The following is a 16,045-nucleotide window of genomic DNA, read 5'->3' as shown; positions in this document are numbered from 1 at the left end:
AATGGTTTCTGTTTGGTATTCAAAAACCCTTCAACGGGACACCAGATGTTGTCATACTGAACTGATTAAAACAGAGCGGAGAAACGTTTGGGCATTCAGGCTTACTTTCACATTAATGAGACAACGAAAGCAGCTGCCGTCCATTAAAACACATAGTTTACCAATATGTTGCATGTTCACTTAGATTTAAAATCACGCATCCCTAATAGATCTTAAAAAAAAACATTATTTTCCATATCTGGTAAGGGCCAGGCTATCTCTGTGTGTGTGTGTGTGTGTGTGTGTGTGTGTGTGTGTGTGTGTGTGTGTGTGTGTGTGTGTGTGTGTGTGTGTGTGTGTGAGAGAGACAGGTGGCTCAAACCATGCACAGCACGGTTCACTGGCCCATCAAATGGCTGCCAGGAGTAGCTTCGTGGAAAATCTGCACACAGACACTGTAAGCAGACGAGCATAAACACGAGCATCCAGCCATTCCTTTCCATCTCTCCAACACATTTTCTGCGTCTTCACACCTTGTTTTTTTTCATGGAACTCCCTCTCTGCGGAGACACTTGAATTTCTGGGTTTAACAAGTTTGTTTTGAGTCCTGTGTTTTTGTCCTCGTTTCATTTTCCCTCGGCTTCAAGGCAAATCTGCAAATCCCCGTCTTCCTCCATCGCAATTGAATCATCCGGCTGTCTCTTACAGTTGCCCCTTTTTCACTGCCGGACTAAACAACAACAACTCTGTGTTTGCATTTTTATTGCGGGTAATAGGAATGGGCGATATTTTACCGTTCACGATAAACCGTCAAAAATATTCCCCACGGTAAGAATTTTTCATCTCACGGTAAAAACGATAAATTCCCGTTGATGACGTTTTTGTGTAAAGCTGGTTTATGGAAGGAAGGAAGGAAGGAAGGAAGGAAGGAAGGAAGGAAGAAAACAAGGAAGGAAGGAAGGAAGGAAGGAAGGAAGGAAGGAAAGAAGGAAGGAAGGGAGAAAAGAAGGAAGGAAGGGAGGAAGGAAGGAAGGAAGGAAGGAAGGAAGGAAGGAAGGAAGGAAGGAAGGAAGGAAGGAAGGAAGGAAGAAAACAAGGAAAGGAGGAAGGAAGGGAGAAAACAAGGAAAGGAAGAAGGAAGGAAGGAGAGAGCAGGAGGAAAGAAGGAAGGAAGGAGAGAGCAGGAGGAAAGAAGGAAGGAAGGAGAGAGCAGGAGGAAAGAAGGAAGGAAGGAAGGAAGGAAGGAAGGAAGGAAGGAAGGAAGGAAACAAGGAAAGAAGGAAGGAAGGGAGGAAGGAAGGAAGGGAGGAAGGAAGGAAGGGAGGAAGGAAGGAAGGAAGGAAGGAAGGAAGGAAGGAAGGAAGGAAGGAAGGAAGGAAGAAAACAAGGAAAGGAGGAAGGAAGGGAGAAAACAAGGAAAGGAAGAAGGAAGGAAGGAAGGAGAGAGCAGGAGGAAAGAAGGAAGGAAGGAAGGAAGGAAGGAAGGAAGGAAGGAAGGAAGAAAACAAGGAAAGAAGGAAGGAAGGAAGAAAAGAAGGAAGGAAGGAAGGAAGGAAGGAAGGAAGGAAGGAAGGAAGGAAGGAAGGAAGGAAGGAAGGAAGGAAGGAAGGAAGGAAGGAAGGAAGGAAGGAAGGAAGGAAGGAAGGAAGGAAGGAAGAAAACAAGGAAAGGAGGAAGGAAGGGAGAAAGGAGGAAGGGAAGAAGGAAGGAGAGAGCAGGAGGAAAGAAGGAAGGAAGGAAGGAAGGAAGGAAGGAAATGAGCCTGAAAGAAAGAAAGAAAGAAAGAAAGAAAGAAAGAAAGAAAGAAAGAAAGAAAGAAAGAAAGAAAGAAAGAAAGAAAGAAAGAAAGAAAGAAAGAAAGAAAGAAAGAAAGAAAGAAAGAAAGAAAGAAAGAAAGAAAGAAAGAAAGAAAGAAAGAAAGAAAGAAAGATAAATTCCCGTTGATGACGTTTTTGTGTAACAAACATGGCGGATCTGAGAGCGAGATAGATTTATAGTTAAAAAGATGGAGTTGAATTGGTATTTTTTTTATCGTCATTTTTATCGTTATCGGGATAAATGCCAGAAATTATCGTGATACATTTTTTAGTCCATACCGCCCATCCCTAGCGGGTAATAGTTACATTGCAGAATATTCCTGACATATAGCACATCTAATTTTTCTACACCCTCATCTTAATATAAAACGGCACAGCAAACTACGTCTGTATCTTACTTTTCTTATTCTTTCACTCCTCAGAGGTTTTCACTCCTGCTCACTTCCACTTGAGAAGGTGCTGAAGCTGCCGGAAAGGAGCCCAGCAGGGGAGGAGAGTCAAACTCATTATCAGCCTCAGCAGCCACGTGGTCCGTCAGGTCCCCCGTTCATGGACTAGCAGTCCGTGAGAGCAGCAGTAAAACACACCAACAGGCAGCACTTGTTGACATTTTTAAGGAGTATTCACCGCTCCGCAACGCATCATTATGTACAACAGCTGCAAATCCACTCGCGTGGGATCAATTGCCTCCACTGCTGTTTTTTTTTGTAACACTAAACATTAGATATAAAAACGCAAACAACTAAGATAAACTACGCACACAAATTAATTAATTAATTGGGACAACGTTAAGCTTTCTGTTCAGTGCATCTCTAGCTTGCGTTGCTTCAACTGTGATCAGTTTTATCCAATTCCCTAAGTGAAATGAGATGGACTTAATCTAGTTAAGGACAGGAAGCAACACCTCAACTACGTCATGGACAGTGTCTTTTGCTAGATGGAAATCTAACAAGGTGGTAAAGTAAAAGGTATTGTGCCTGAACAGATCAACCATTAGCTTTCATAATCATTTTGTTCGTAACAGAAAGAGTACGCTCGGTTTTTGCATTCAGCTCCACGTGTGTCGGACAGGTCAGATGGAGCAGGGCTCGATCGATTAAACGGTTAACCTTTAACCCTGGGTTTTTTGATGTGGAAAAGAAACGTGAAGCAAATTGCAAATCTGCTTATATCGAAAAATAAATAACATGCACAATATCAATGCATTGTAATAAACGGTAGACTATCATTTTCCTTGTGCCGTGCATTTACACTCTAAACGTCAATGACAGATTTGGCTAATCAGATGAAATCTTACTTTGTGAGAAGTTAATCAGATACTTTACATCATCGTTTATCTTTAATAAAAGGCCATGTTTCTGAAGCATAAATAATACTTCTTTTGTGTGTCTGCAAAGGCTATTTACTGTCGGGGCTCCATTTTTACTGCAAAGCATCAAAGAGTGAAGTGTTAGTTTATTTATCGCAAGTCATTCCCATCACAGTTTTGAACTATTACTGTATGTCACAGGCTTAATTGATAGCGAGCCTTCAGCTGTAGCTTTAGGAGAAATATATATCAAAATCTACATTAGGCATCATGGCTAAATGATTAAATAATACTAAATTAATAAGTTACTTTGACATAATCAATTTCAAGCATGAGGAATTTTATTGAAATGTTTAGAGAAAACAACCCAGCTTAGATCACTCAGCTTTACTTATTAAATGTGAGCCTTTAAACTGCGGGCAGCAATGTCTAATAAGAGTAATTAAAATTAACTTCTTTTTTTTTTTTAAATCAACACTAGTCATTTGCTTTGTAACAGTGTTAAGAAAGAGCAAGATTATTTTATAATGTCTATTTTGCTTGACTTTCATTCACATCATGTTTTTTTTTAAATACATTAAATAATTGTATTTATTTTTTTATCTTTTTTTTTAGGATGGACCACATCTCTTTGTGATCATCATGGCTGAGAACAGAAGGTAATCTGAACGCTGAAAACTTCACAGTAGATACTATTCAGAGTGTTGTCCGTCATTTAAAATTATCAGGAGGAAAGAGCACTTTTTGTACCAAATTTTATTAGATTTGAGCACTTTACTTTTTGCTTCCATGTTACCAGAGAGGCAACCATTAGCTAAACATCTCATAGGACGGCATTTCTTCAGTGTTACGACCACTTGCTGAAACCTCTTCAGCAGAATGCCTTCATTCAAACCTACTACTGTCATTTAGCAGACGCTTTTATCCAAAGCCAATTACATGTGAGAGAACACAAGCAAGAAATCACATAGGAGGTTCCAGCTGGATCAGTGCTGGTCAGACTGCTGCGAGTCCAGTTGGACACAGTTGGACTGCCATGCCAGTGCTAGAATTTTTTTTTATTTTTTTTTTTCGCCCAACCCAACAGTCCCTTTATACAAGAAAGCTACATCTAAAAAGACACCATCATGCGATCATCTTGTCATAATACTTCACTTCAGGTTGGACTCCTCTGGACAGTTGGTTGTAGGGCTGAAACGTGAAACCTTGAATAATTCGAGTAATTCGATTACAAAAAATGATCGAGGAATTTTCTCTGCCTCGAGTAATCGTTTAATTTTGCAGCTCAAAGCAGGTATTTCGCCCGGACTACATTTAATGCGGCACAACGCGCTGGCGGTACAACGCGCTGACGGTACAACGCGCTGACGGTACAACGCGCTGACGCCGAGCACGTTAAAGGGGGAAGAAAGAGGCAGCGGATATGTTTGGTTTTAGTAACATGCCGTGGTCACGCAGTCTGCAATGGCCCAGACGGGAGACACATGTAGCTCAGTGCTTAACTTTATTTTTAATCCACTCTATATTCTTCTGGTCCGTTCTCCTATAAAGCCTGATTTATGGTCCGCGTTAAATCGACGCAGAGCCTACGCCGTAGGGTACGGCGTAGGCTCTGCGTTGGTGTAACGCGGAACCATAAATCAGCCTTCACCCGGTACATACATAGGTTCCTCTAAACATCTGTTCCCGCTACAGTTTTAACTAAAAGAAAATGTGCTCCAATACAGCAGGTCTCATACCGTATTTTCACGACCATACGGCGCACCGTGTGAAAAGGCGCACCCTCAGTTTTGTGTGTAATTTTTGGTTTTAAAACACACATACGGCGCACCGACCCAAAAGGCGCAGTCTACAGACACGGAGCTGCACACACGCGTGTGGCAAAACACACACGCGCGCCACAAAACACACACCCCCGCTGCAGAACACACACACAAGCACACAAGTGTGCTTATTTAAAAATAGAGCGGAGCAAAACTTAGTTTGATTGTATTTTATTTCACTTTACACATCAAGCAAATCCTTCAAAGTCCTCACCCTCTGTTTCGGCATTAAAGAGCTCCGCTATTTCAGCTGCGCCAGTCCGAATTTCCAGACCTGTCTCAGCCACTTGATCATCATCCCTTCATCCAGCCACCCCTTTTCATTCGCCGTTATAATGACTCCGGCTGGAAACGTCTTATGCAAAGTTTTTCTTTTAAAAATCATCATAGGTGTTTCTGTCCATCAGCGTGGCAGGCAAGCACAACATAAATGAGTATGTGTGCGTTTCGCGGCGCGAAACGCACACACGCGCATGTCGGGGATCCGGTACCGGGGTTTGTAACCGACAGATTTCGCTGAAAATCTCGGAGGGTGAAGCTGATCCAACCTGGGACGGAGTCCAGAAATCCCTGCTCCCAAAGCGGCCAGGAACCAGGAGAATTCGATCGGACCCCGCTTTGGGAACCAGGAAGTCGGGCTGGAGCAGCGCGCATCACCGCGGCTTCAACCGGTGAACGTGACCGGTTCCGACCGGCCGGGACCGGAGGAACCCGCCTGGACTGGTAGCAGGGACTCCCGGGGAAAGAGCACCGGCATTTCAGCCGGATCTGCCCCGGGGATGCAGCGCGCTGGCCCCGCAACCCCACGGCAGGTGCATCCTCTTTCCCGACATGCAAAACACACACGCGCTGCAGAACACACACACACAAGTGTGCTTATTTAAAAATAGAGCGGGAGCAAAACTTAGTTTGATTGTATTTTATTTCACTTTACACATCAAGCAAATCCTTAAAAGTCTTCATCTTTGTTTCCGCATTAAAAAGCTCAGTGGATGGTCTCATTCATGTCCGTAACTCACGGGGGCTTCACCCGCCCCCTTCTCTTTTTACCGTTCTCATGGTGGCCGGCCTTACGTTACCGTAATTCAGGTAATAGACACGGTGCACCGTTTCATAAGGCGCCCGGCACATTTAAAACAAAAATAAAAAATGTATGTGCGCCTTATGGTCGCGAAAATACGGTAATTTTATTTTGAACACTGCCAAAACTCAAAATCTTAAAGACTTTAACTTAAAACTTACCGTAACTAGAACTTAAAATTTGCTCGACACAAATGAAAGTTCAATTGAAACACATGGGAAAAACACTTAACCTTTTAAGTGATGCTTGTTATCAGGTGTAATGGCATTTTTAGGTTAGAAATAAGAACATTTCTTGGTAAGATCCTTAGTTTCTTGAGTGAAGGCGATGAATTTGGTCGACTGGTGTAAGTTCAGGGTTTTTAAATGCACAGCCATGAACCTACTGTATTATATAATTTAGTCTTAGTAATGTCAATTAACATCTAACATCTTATGTATATTTATAATTGCTCTTTAACTAAACAAAAAAATGTTTTATCCAATTACTCGATTAATCGATGGAATTTTCGGTAGAATACTTGATTACTAAAATATTGGATAGCTGCAGCCCTAGTTGGTTGACATCAGTGAGGACGTGAGCGCCGGGCTGCGAGGAGCAGCTGGCGGCCCTGAGACAGGACCGGTTCAGCCGTCATCTGGGGTGATCCCACTTCCTGCTGTCAACACGCACAAAAACAGCCTCTGCTTGGCTCTGGTCAAAGGTTACCCTGACCGGCCTCATGCCTTCGCTGCTAATAAAAGGAAGTGACTCAATACTCTTTTCACACTTTTTTTAGGTAACCGCGGCGGAAGCTGACCGGACTTAGCGTTGTCATTACAATCAAACCACTGACACGTTTGCACCCCCAGAGCTCCCTCCCACTGACTGGACTGTAGTTAGTTATGTTTAGCGCCTATTACATTGCGCGTCATGTAATCACAGGGTTCGAGTGAGTGTGTGTCTCCCCCCCTCCAGAGAAAGGTTAAACGTGCTCGTCAGACAACCATCACAATGATCTCTCCAGCTCATTACACCGTTTCACTTTCCAGAGGCTTCACCTCATGTCGGATCGTGCTTTTAAATCTTCACTCAGATACAAGTCTGTTTCTGCCGTTCAACAAAAAGGTCAATGGCCCAGAAGTTGCGTAAAAAGGGACCGGGCAGGATTCGGGCCGGTGTCAACCAGCGCTCCACCCGCTCTGCATGGTAACGGACGGCGACGGCAGCAGTTGTGATCAGCAGGCAGACATCTCCTCTGCAGTCCAAATACAGTTTAACCAAAGTAGAAAGAGAAAAGAGGAATATTTGGACAGATTCAACTAAGATCTTTTTCTTTTTAGACATAAAAACGGTTCATTTTTAATGCAGGAATCTTTGTGGGTCCAAACAAGAACTCATTTCTGATTCCTTACTCTCCACGGGCAAGTACAAAACCATTATTCTCTCCACCATTTTATCTAATTAGTCTACTTTCTATTCCTCCTGTATGCTTCCCATAAAGGCTTTTCTTTTGAGGTAGTTGCAAACCTTTTATCCACTCAGCTATCCACTCATCACAACTCCCACCTCCACCATTTAGCCTACAAGTTTTTTACTTTTAGAGGAAACATTTCACCTGAAACCTATACTTTTTGTACCCATATCATTTATGAAGACCTGCTATATTTTCAGCTTACAAAAATGCTTGAAATAAAGAATTGATATCTACTTTAGTGGAAATCAGTCAGTGATCATCACTAAAAAGGCTCCTCCTCCTGCTCTCGGCCATAAAACAGCTCAGCAATAAGAAGCCGCATCCATCTCCAGCTGGGTCCATCGGTGTTCTTGCAGAGAGTCACCTTCAAAAACCACTGCCAAACTAAGCCATAAAATAGACAAATGATGCCATAAAACAAGTAAACTAATGGCACAGCCATGCTGGTTTATGCAGGCGAGACTGAGTATGACGTTGATATGACAAAAACATCCCCAAAACATCGGGGTTGTGCCACTTAAGATGACAGTGATGTGAGCGGATGCAGCTTTGTGGGCGAAGGAAGTGATGGAGGCTCAGGAGCATCACATTTTATGAACATCTGGTACCAAAACACACACAATCACACACATAAAGAGGGATGTCCGAGGGTGAGAGAGGAGGAAAGGGAACAGCTCGGATAAACTCTGCTTTGTCTCGCTTACGTGTACTTTTGTTTACCAGTACATATGCAAAAAAACTTCACATATGCAAAACACACTTCTGGTGTTCATAAATATAAACAAATGATCACACACACGTTGTGGGTTTGATGTAAAGATACACGGAAATGAAATGTATCATCAGTTAAAACAAAAAAATAAAAAAGGGACACTAGTTACAAGTAGTTGTGTGACGTTTGTTTCATAAACCTTTTAACGTCAGCTTTATTTTAGACTTTTGGAGATGAAATGGGTGATAAAAACCGCAATCAGCTCTGACATGGACATCAAGCTGAAGTCAGATATTACTGTAGACCGTGAGAGGAATTTCAAGCTCAGTATTGTGTATTTTGAGGAATCGTGTGAATTAAAAACACTCCCCCCGAGCAGAAATGCATTCATTTAAACCTGCACCACTTGGTTTTCAAGATTGTGCACATATTCATTAAGTAAGAGTAATATTATTATGTTAACATTAGGGGTAATCATTTGGTGCACATAACACAGAGGGAAGTAACTGGATATTTGTTCCTCAAGGCTAAATTCACCAACTAGATGTTTATGTAGTGTGATTGTGATTCCCAATTTATCTGAGCAGAGAGTCAACACTCTATATTTTGTTGGTTTTTTTTTTAAATCAAAACAGACTAAACCAATGAAACTGAAACAAATCTGCTAAGATGTAGACTGCACTGCACGCCAATGAGCTGCAACTTACTAAATAGAGCCACACAGAGGAGATCATTCTGTCGAAGCTCGTTACTGCAAGTGTCGCTAAAGATCACTAAAGTCGTGTTTCCATTACCTCTGGATTTGTGCAAAACCCAACTATAAAAAAAGAAATCCTGTAATGGAAACTGTAATGTTAAACTCCCAAATATCCCCAAAACCTTTTTACGCTTCCAGGAGGAGGATTTTCAGTTGATTCTATAATCCACTTTATCGCAAAAGTGTAATCGAAACACGTTTTGTGCATTTCCACGTCTCTGGCAGCACTGGATGCAACGTAGCCGGTCAATCTAGAGTCATCAAAATCTAGTTTCCAGCTGTTGTTGGCCTCATTCATATGATGTAGTTAATCATTAAACATTACATAAGGGATTTGCATCTGAACAATCATTTGAACGACCATCCGCTGTCTTCATCATCGGACCATTTCCTCAACAGCGGTAGAACCAATCGCAATCATTTGTCAAAGACTAAAGGGTGTGTTTGTCCATTGAAATGTTCTTTTTTGCCGTTTTGAGAAGAAGTCTAGCAGCGGAGACTTACAAAAAACACCGTTCAATGGAAACACCGACCCCCTGCACTGCTACCTCTACCACAGATTTAGAGGTTTCATCATCTTTAGTATAAAAGTGTCATGGAAACACGACTCATGTCATCCTCTCGTATGTTTGTCCCTTAACATCCTTTCCCTCGCACTCTTCCCTCAGCCAACACTTCCATCTTCCCAGTACTCGCCCCTTCCCCCTCGCTCCTCCCTGGGACGGAGACTGTCAACGGGGCCATATATCTATAACACGTGCCCCGTGCTCTCACACATACCCGGTCCACAGCAGAGTGTTCACTAATGGGCCAGCAGCTATGAGGGGAATGGGAGATGGCGTTGGCCAAGTGTTGCAGAGTCCAGACACGTTACACAAGACCGTGACAAGATTTTTCCTTTGCGACAAATGTAAAACCCTAGAATGTGAAGTACAGCAGTGGCTTTTAGGTACCACGCATCCTGGTGTGATTATTAGTGCTGAATAGGGGTGGGCAAAAATATCGATATGGCAATATATCGCGATACTTTACCAGCTGATTCAATATCGATATTCAAAATTTGAATATCAATTTTTTATTTTTTTTTTTAATATTTTTTACCCCCGATTTTTTCCCCATTATATCATCCAGTGCTCCTACCTAAGTGACAGTCCTGGGCATTGCCACTCTCTACCAACCCTGGGAGGGCCCTGCACTGAGCTCAGGTTTTATTTCACGTTTTATTTCATTTTATCATTTATTTTTTATATAACACAATTGCCTGTCCTTAAAAAATTAAAAATAATGGACAGAGGTTTATTTATTTATGGATTTATATCTATACTGACTGATCACTGTGCCTGTCCTTGGTTTTAGTACCCATCTTTCTTGTGTTTATTATCATTTGCCACATAATTAAAGCAACCTCATACTAAATTTAATGTTAATTTCATATGATGTAAATAATATGAAAAACATATACAAATATGTTGTAACTTTAGCTTGTATAGTTATAATAAAACATTGTTTTGACTCAGTTTGTCCCATGAATTGTCACTATAATCTGATCAACGTGCAACTGGGATTTTAAGATCCATCACTATCATCTGATGTACATATATACAACTTGGATTTTAAGATGTGTAATGCATTTTTACATTTTTCGGTGAACTATGTAAAATATAATAATCGGGATATCGCATAATCGGGATATCGCAATGTGTATCGTATCGTGGCTCAAGTATCGTGATGCGTATCGTATCGTGAGGTCCTTCCCAATACCCACCCCTAGTGCTGAAGGATGTAAAGGGTTTTAATCCTCAACACAACAAGTTTATGTTGGATTCAATATTTTTAAACACTGGTGATTTGGACATTTTCTTGATGGGTTGTTGTTTTTTGACAAGCTGCCGGACGTCTGCAGTAGGTTCAAACGTGAGAGCCATGCTCTGAAGCTTTGGCAGTTCAACGCCATCACAACCAGCTGCAGGTCATGTCAAGTCCAAAAACGTTCTTAAATGGACATTATTATGAAATGCAGACTTTATAGTGATCTGCTCAGCCTCATGGAACATGTCACACTCAATGTGACACATGAAGAATGTGGAAAATATACACTGAAATTCCACTTTAGTCACTTCACCTGATCCAAGTGGCTTTCCCCCGCCCTTCTCTCGTCCCTCCACTTGTCATTTCTCAAACACACACACACATACACACACCATGCAGTCACTGGTTCCCACTCACTCTCTGCTTCCTCACACAGACGCACCAACACTTCTGCAGACTGCTGGCTCTCCCTGGCAGCAGCCTCTCCAGGAATATTTCATGCTACTACCCTCGAGGAGTGCATCATCAGCGCAGGCTCGACACACTGCCTCCTAAAGGCTTGCATGCTGACACAAGTGATGAATGTCGTTAAGTGGGAGAAATCAGAAAAGGTTGTAAAGTTGTGCATGGCAGAGCACAGTGAAGGCACAGCAGCTCGTGGACATATTTATACTGCTCATGATCTTTTTGCCAGACTAAAGCTTAAGTTGGGCATTTCCTATGCACAACATGCATAGAATTGCATGCAATTCATAAAGGTTGGCAAATTTATGCTGGCGATTACTGTATATGGCAATATATGGAGCTGGGATTAAAAAGAGACAAAGAAAATGAGAATGTTCACAAGAGCCTGTTATACAGTTGCAGGAGGATAAACATAGCAGGGTCCTTCAAATGTGGACATATTAACAACTTCTAGGCTACTTTTTCAATAATTAACTTTGAAACACAAACCTTTTCTGAACAGTCTCATAGTACGAAGAGAAAAGTCACGTTTTTACATAATTTATAGCCAAATTGGACTATTTGACTTGTCAGCATGGAAAATGTTAAGCAACGTTTTCTGCTAAAATCTTAAAAAACAACCAAAGTATAATGAAGATAAACAACACAAAGTTTTAACTTCAATAAAAATAAATAACATTTACCGAGCTTGCAGATATCCAAAGGAGAGGAAATCAATCCCCTTTCTTCAATAAGGAGCAACAGCAAGCAGTGCGTAAGAGTGACAACAAATAAAACGGATAATTAAACATGTGAAATTGTTAATTTAATCCCAAACTTGGCTTTTTGAGGTTTGCAAAAAGTTTAAAACCGCTATTCCAAGCATGAAAGGGTTAATGACCTCTATCACTTTTTAAAAGAGCGTTTTCCAAACCCTGGCCGTGATTAGCAGCTGGTGCAAAGTAAAGTCTCGGTGCGTAAAAAGACTCAACAAACTGCACAGTCTCGCTGCTTTTCCCCTCCGGAACAACCGACACCCACCTGGTTGGTGGCGTCCGGCGGCAGGTTCTTCATGAGGATCTTCCTCCTGTTGCTCAGCTCCTGGCGAGTTTTGGCCAGCCTCCTCTCGATCTCCTCCGGCTCCAGGTCCGGCAGGTCGCGGAGGGTAATCCGCGCGTCGGAGCGCTGCGCTCCCGGAGCGGCAGCCGCGGCTCCGGCTCCGGCAGCTCCGGCACCGGCGGCTGCTCCGGGAGCTCCGGGAGCCCCGGCTCCTCCAGCAGCAGCAGCAGCAGCAGCCGCCTCCTCATCCTCCGGACCCCGGTTCTCGGGGCTCGCCGTGCCCGGGCACAGAGACCTGTCCCGGGCCAGAGAAGCGTGCACGCTCGGCGGCTGGATGGACGAGGCTGCCGCCATGTTGGGGAGCTGAGAGGAAAGTGAGAGCGACGGAGAGTTGACTGCGCGCAGAAACAGAGACGGAGGTGGGAGGTGAGGGAGTGAGTGCGCACCAGAGCGAGAGCAATAGCAGGTTCAAAAGAAACACCCCAAACCCAATTAATAGCACAAAATAAACATTTTAATGCTTAGACTGTAGATAAACTCCACATATTTTAGTTAGTTAGTTTAAGTATATTTCAGTCATCAAGGCAACAAGGAAGAAACCAATTTTAAAATTTGACTGAAAAAGGCTCAGGAAGAAGCATATTACTGCACTTATTCCTCTTTTCCTCCTTTTTTACCCTCCTTTACTCCCTTTTCTTCCTACCTCCCTTTCGTCATTCGTTCCTTTTTTACCTTCTTTGCTTTTCCTTCCTTCTTTCCTTATTTTCTCCATTCCTTCCTTCTTCCCTTCTTTCTTTCCCTTTATCCATTCCTTCCTCCCTCCCTTCTTTCCTTCCTTTCTCCCTCCCTTCCATCTTTCCTCCCTTCCATCTTTTCTCCCTTCCTTACTCCCTTTCCTACTTCCTTCCTTCTTTCTTTTCCCCTTTCTTCCTTCTTTCCTTCCTTCCACCTTTTCTCCCTTCTTTCCTTCCTTTCTCCCTTCCGTCCATCTTTTCTCCCTTCCTTACTCCCTTTCCTACTTCCTTACTTCTTTCCTTCCTTTCTCCCTCCCTTCCATCTTTTCTCCCTTCCTTACTCCCTTTCCTATTTCCTTCCTTCTTTCCTTCTTTCTCACTTCCTTCCATCTTTTCTCCCTTCCTTACTCCCTTTCCTACTTCCTTCCTTCTTTCCTTCTTTTCTCTCCCCTTGACCCAGAGACAGCACAAGGGTTAATGCCCGCCTACTACACAACTTAAGCTACACAATACATGGTGTCAAGTGTGGAAAAAAAAAGAACAAAAAAACAAACGTATAATATATACTTATACTGTACATATACTTTCATACAGTACATAGATACATGTACACACATAGATGCATATACACACACATACAGTACATATCTCTTTTCCCCCTTTTTTAAATTACAGCCATAACTCCCAAATATAAAGAGTTTGAAATCAACACTATTCCACAGCTGGACCCCTTTAAAAGAAATACATCTTCTTTTAACTTCTTTTATCGCTTTTGTTAACAAAAATCTGCATCCATCTCTTAACTCATATTTACTCTCAGAAGCTATGAAAAACTTCTGCACACTGTCTGGTAGTGTTTTATTTTTTGCTTTAAACATGATTTGCATTGCTCTATAATAAACCAAGTCTCTAAACTTCAGAATATGAAAATTTAAAAATAATGAATTAGTATGATCATAATATCCCTCTTTATTTATTATGTGTATAGCTCGTTTTTGTATAAAACTATTTTATTAGTTATGGTTTTAAACGTAATATTCATTTATTACTTTTGTATAAAAAATGTCTGATAGTTTATATCAATTTATCCTATTTCACCATTAAAGCTACTTTAATCAAACTAGTTAAACCAAATTGTAATTTAATAATACTGTTGTTTGAGGGAGGGTAATGAGTGATGGAGATTCACCAGTAGGTCGACTACAGTAAGTTGCTGTGCGGAGTTTGCGCGTCCCCGGTGTCCCCTATCCCGGGATGCTCTCGGGCTGCGTGTACGCGCACAGGAGCCAATAACAATCAGCCAGGACACCTACAGTCAACTAGAAGCAGAAAGTGTACCAATAATCATAATAAAGATGTCGGGATGAGCTCCAGTAAACAAGACTCCTGATTTAAGAAGCTTCATGGACATGTTTCATCTGTGCTGTGTTCTTAAAACTGTGTGCGGTCGATTTTGCAGTGGGTAGAGAAATAAGTCCAGCTCTTATTTCCTATTTCCAGGAGCACAATTTAGAAGAAAAAAAAAGAGGGAGAGCCATTTGCTGCAGAATATCTGTGAGCTGCCACAGCTCCCCTGTTCATGATGTGACCATGAATGGCTGTACGTTTTTCCCTCCTCTCTATCCAAGCCATCCAGTGAATGCCAGCCTAGCAGCCAACCGAGCCCGCCTGCCCACCGTGGGTGGAAAGCTGCTCCTGGCAAACACAAGGGAAGCAGAGCTCCCTGCCGAGTCCTCACAATGCTTGCAGCTTCCGCAGGCAGCATGAGTCGCATGAGGGAGACGCGCACACACACTCACACACACACTATATAGTCACACTTACAGGCTGTATCGACACACAAACATGGAAAGAAGCACACATCAACCCACTTAGGAAATATTTAGAGGCTGATTGTGCCGAGGCTCTGTAAGAGACGGCAAATAAAAAAACAGCTCCATGTTCTCTCCTTCACCATCTGTGGAGCTCTTCTTGGCAGATCCAAGTCCAGACAACCACAGTTGTCAGTGGATGAAAACGACCTCGCGTTGCCAAGTGGATGAAGCCGTGTAACTGAAACTCGGCGGCTGCTTTGATCAGGCTTACACCCGCCTGGCTCCGGAGCAGAAAGGTCAGAGAAAAAGGTCGCTACTTGTTTCCCCGTCTCAAACAGAGATGGTTGGGGATCAACGCCATGTTTACAGTTTACAGCTTGACATGTCTTTTATAAGCTGAATGACTGTTTGCTTCTGTATCTGTGTGAGAGCCCAAGTCAATGATGACACAATCATTTAAGAGCTTAGCCGGCATTTATGTAGAAAAGTATTATTTGATATTTCATGTTTTCATCCATTTATTCCTATTCAGGGTCACGAGGATCCGGAGGAACTTATCCTAGCTCTCTTCAGAAGAAAGGCCGGGATGAACCTTTCATGCACTAATATGTTCCTTCAAATCTAAGGCCCAATCTCAATACTCTCCCTACTTTTCTTCACTCGCCCTTCTTTTCTTCCCTAACCCCTAAAAAAGAAGGGGGAGATTTTAGGGCACTTGAGATCTAGGGCACTTGGCCCAGGTGCCTGTCCCAATTCTCCTACTCCCCCTCGTTTTCATCCCTAACCTGATCAGGAAGCTGAGAGCTAAAAGCTTTTTTAATTTCAGCTGTAGCGCTGTTAATATGGCACTTTATTAAGTTTTAATATTTTTTCAGGCATAAAGGTAACCTTAAGATCCGCAACCGGGGCTCAGTTTATCCAAATAACGCCTGTTAAGAAATTTGACCCGATGTTTTCGGAGATGAGAAGAGCCGCTGGCCCCGGGGAGCAGCCTCAGCTCACAGCCCGAGAAGAGACGTGTCCGCCGGGTCAAGCTGCTCCGTCAGCCCCGGGAGAGAAACTCTCTCCCGGGACGCAGCTCTGTTGAGAATTATGCTGGCTGAAATAAATCATTTAGGAAGATGTTGGTTTAATAGATGAAATCTAACAGTTGTAGCTACGCCTGTTAAGAAATTTGCTCTGAAATTTAGAGATTTCTGTCTGCCGGCTCCGGAGTTTAGGTCCGCGTTAAATAGACGCAGCCTATGGCGT

The 16,045-nt window shown here is 42.6% G+C and overlaps 1 protein-coding gene across 1 annotated transcript in view; it reads right to left on the bottom strand.

The window, feature by feature from the left end:
* The window catches only part of raver2 (ribonucleoprotein, PTB-binding 2), a 128,998-nt gene extending 116,398 nt beyond the window's left edge, over window positions 1–12,600 (bottom strand). Inside the window, exons 1-2 of the mRNA XM_061738722.1 lie at window positions 12,466–12,600; window positions 12,229–12,372 (exon numbers count right to left, since the gene is read on the bottom strand). Coding sequence (XP_061594706.1) covers window positions 12,229–12,372; window positions 12,466–12,600 — 279 coding nt within the window. The remainder of the gene's footprint in view (window positions 1–12,228; window positions 12,373–12,465) is intronic.
* Window positions 12,601–16,045: the final 3,445 nt, after the last annotated feature.

This window comes from Cololabis saira, chromosome 13 (genome assembly GCF_033807715.1).
Source record: "Cololabis saira isolate AMF1-May2022 chromosome 13, fColSai1.1, whole genome shotgun sequence".
NCBI classification, from domain to species: Eukaryota; Metazoa; Chordata; class Actinopteri; order Beloniformes; family Belonidae; genus Cololabis; species Cololabis saira.
This window is presented reverse-complemented; position numbering and strand designations above follow the sequence as displayed.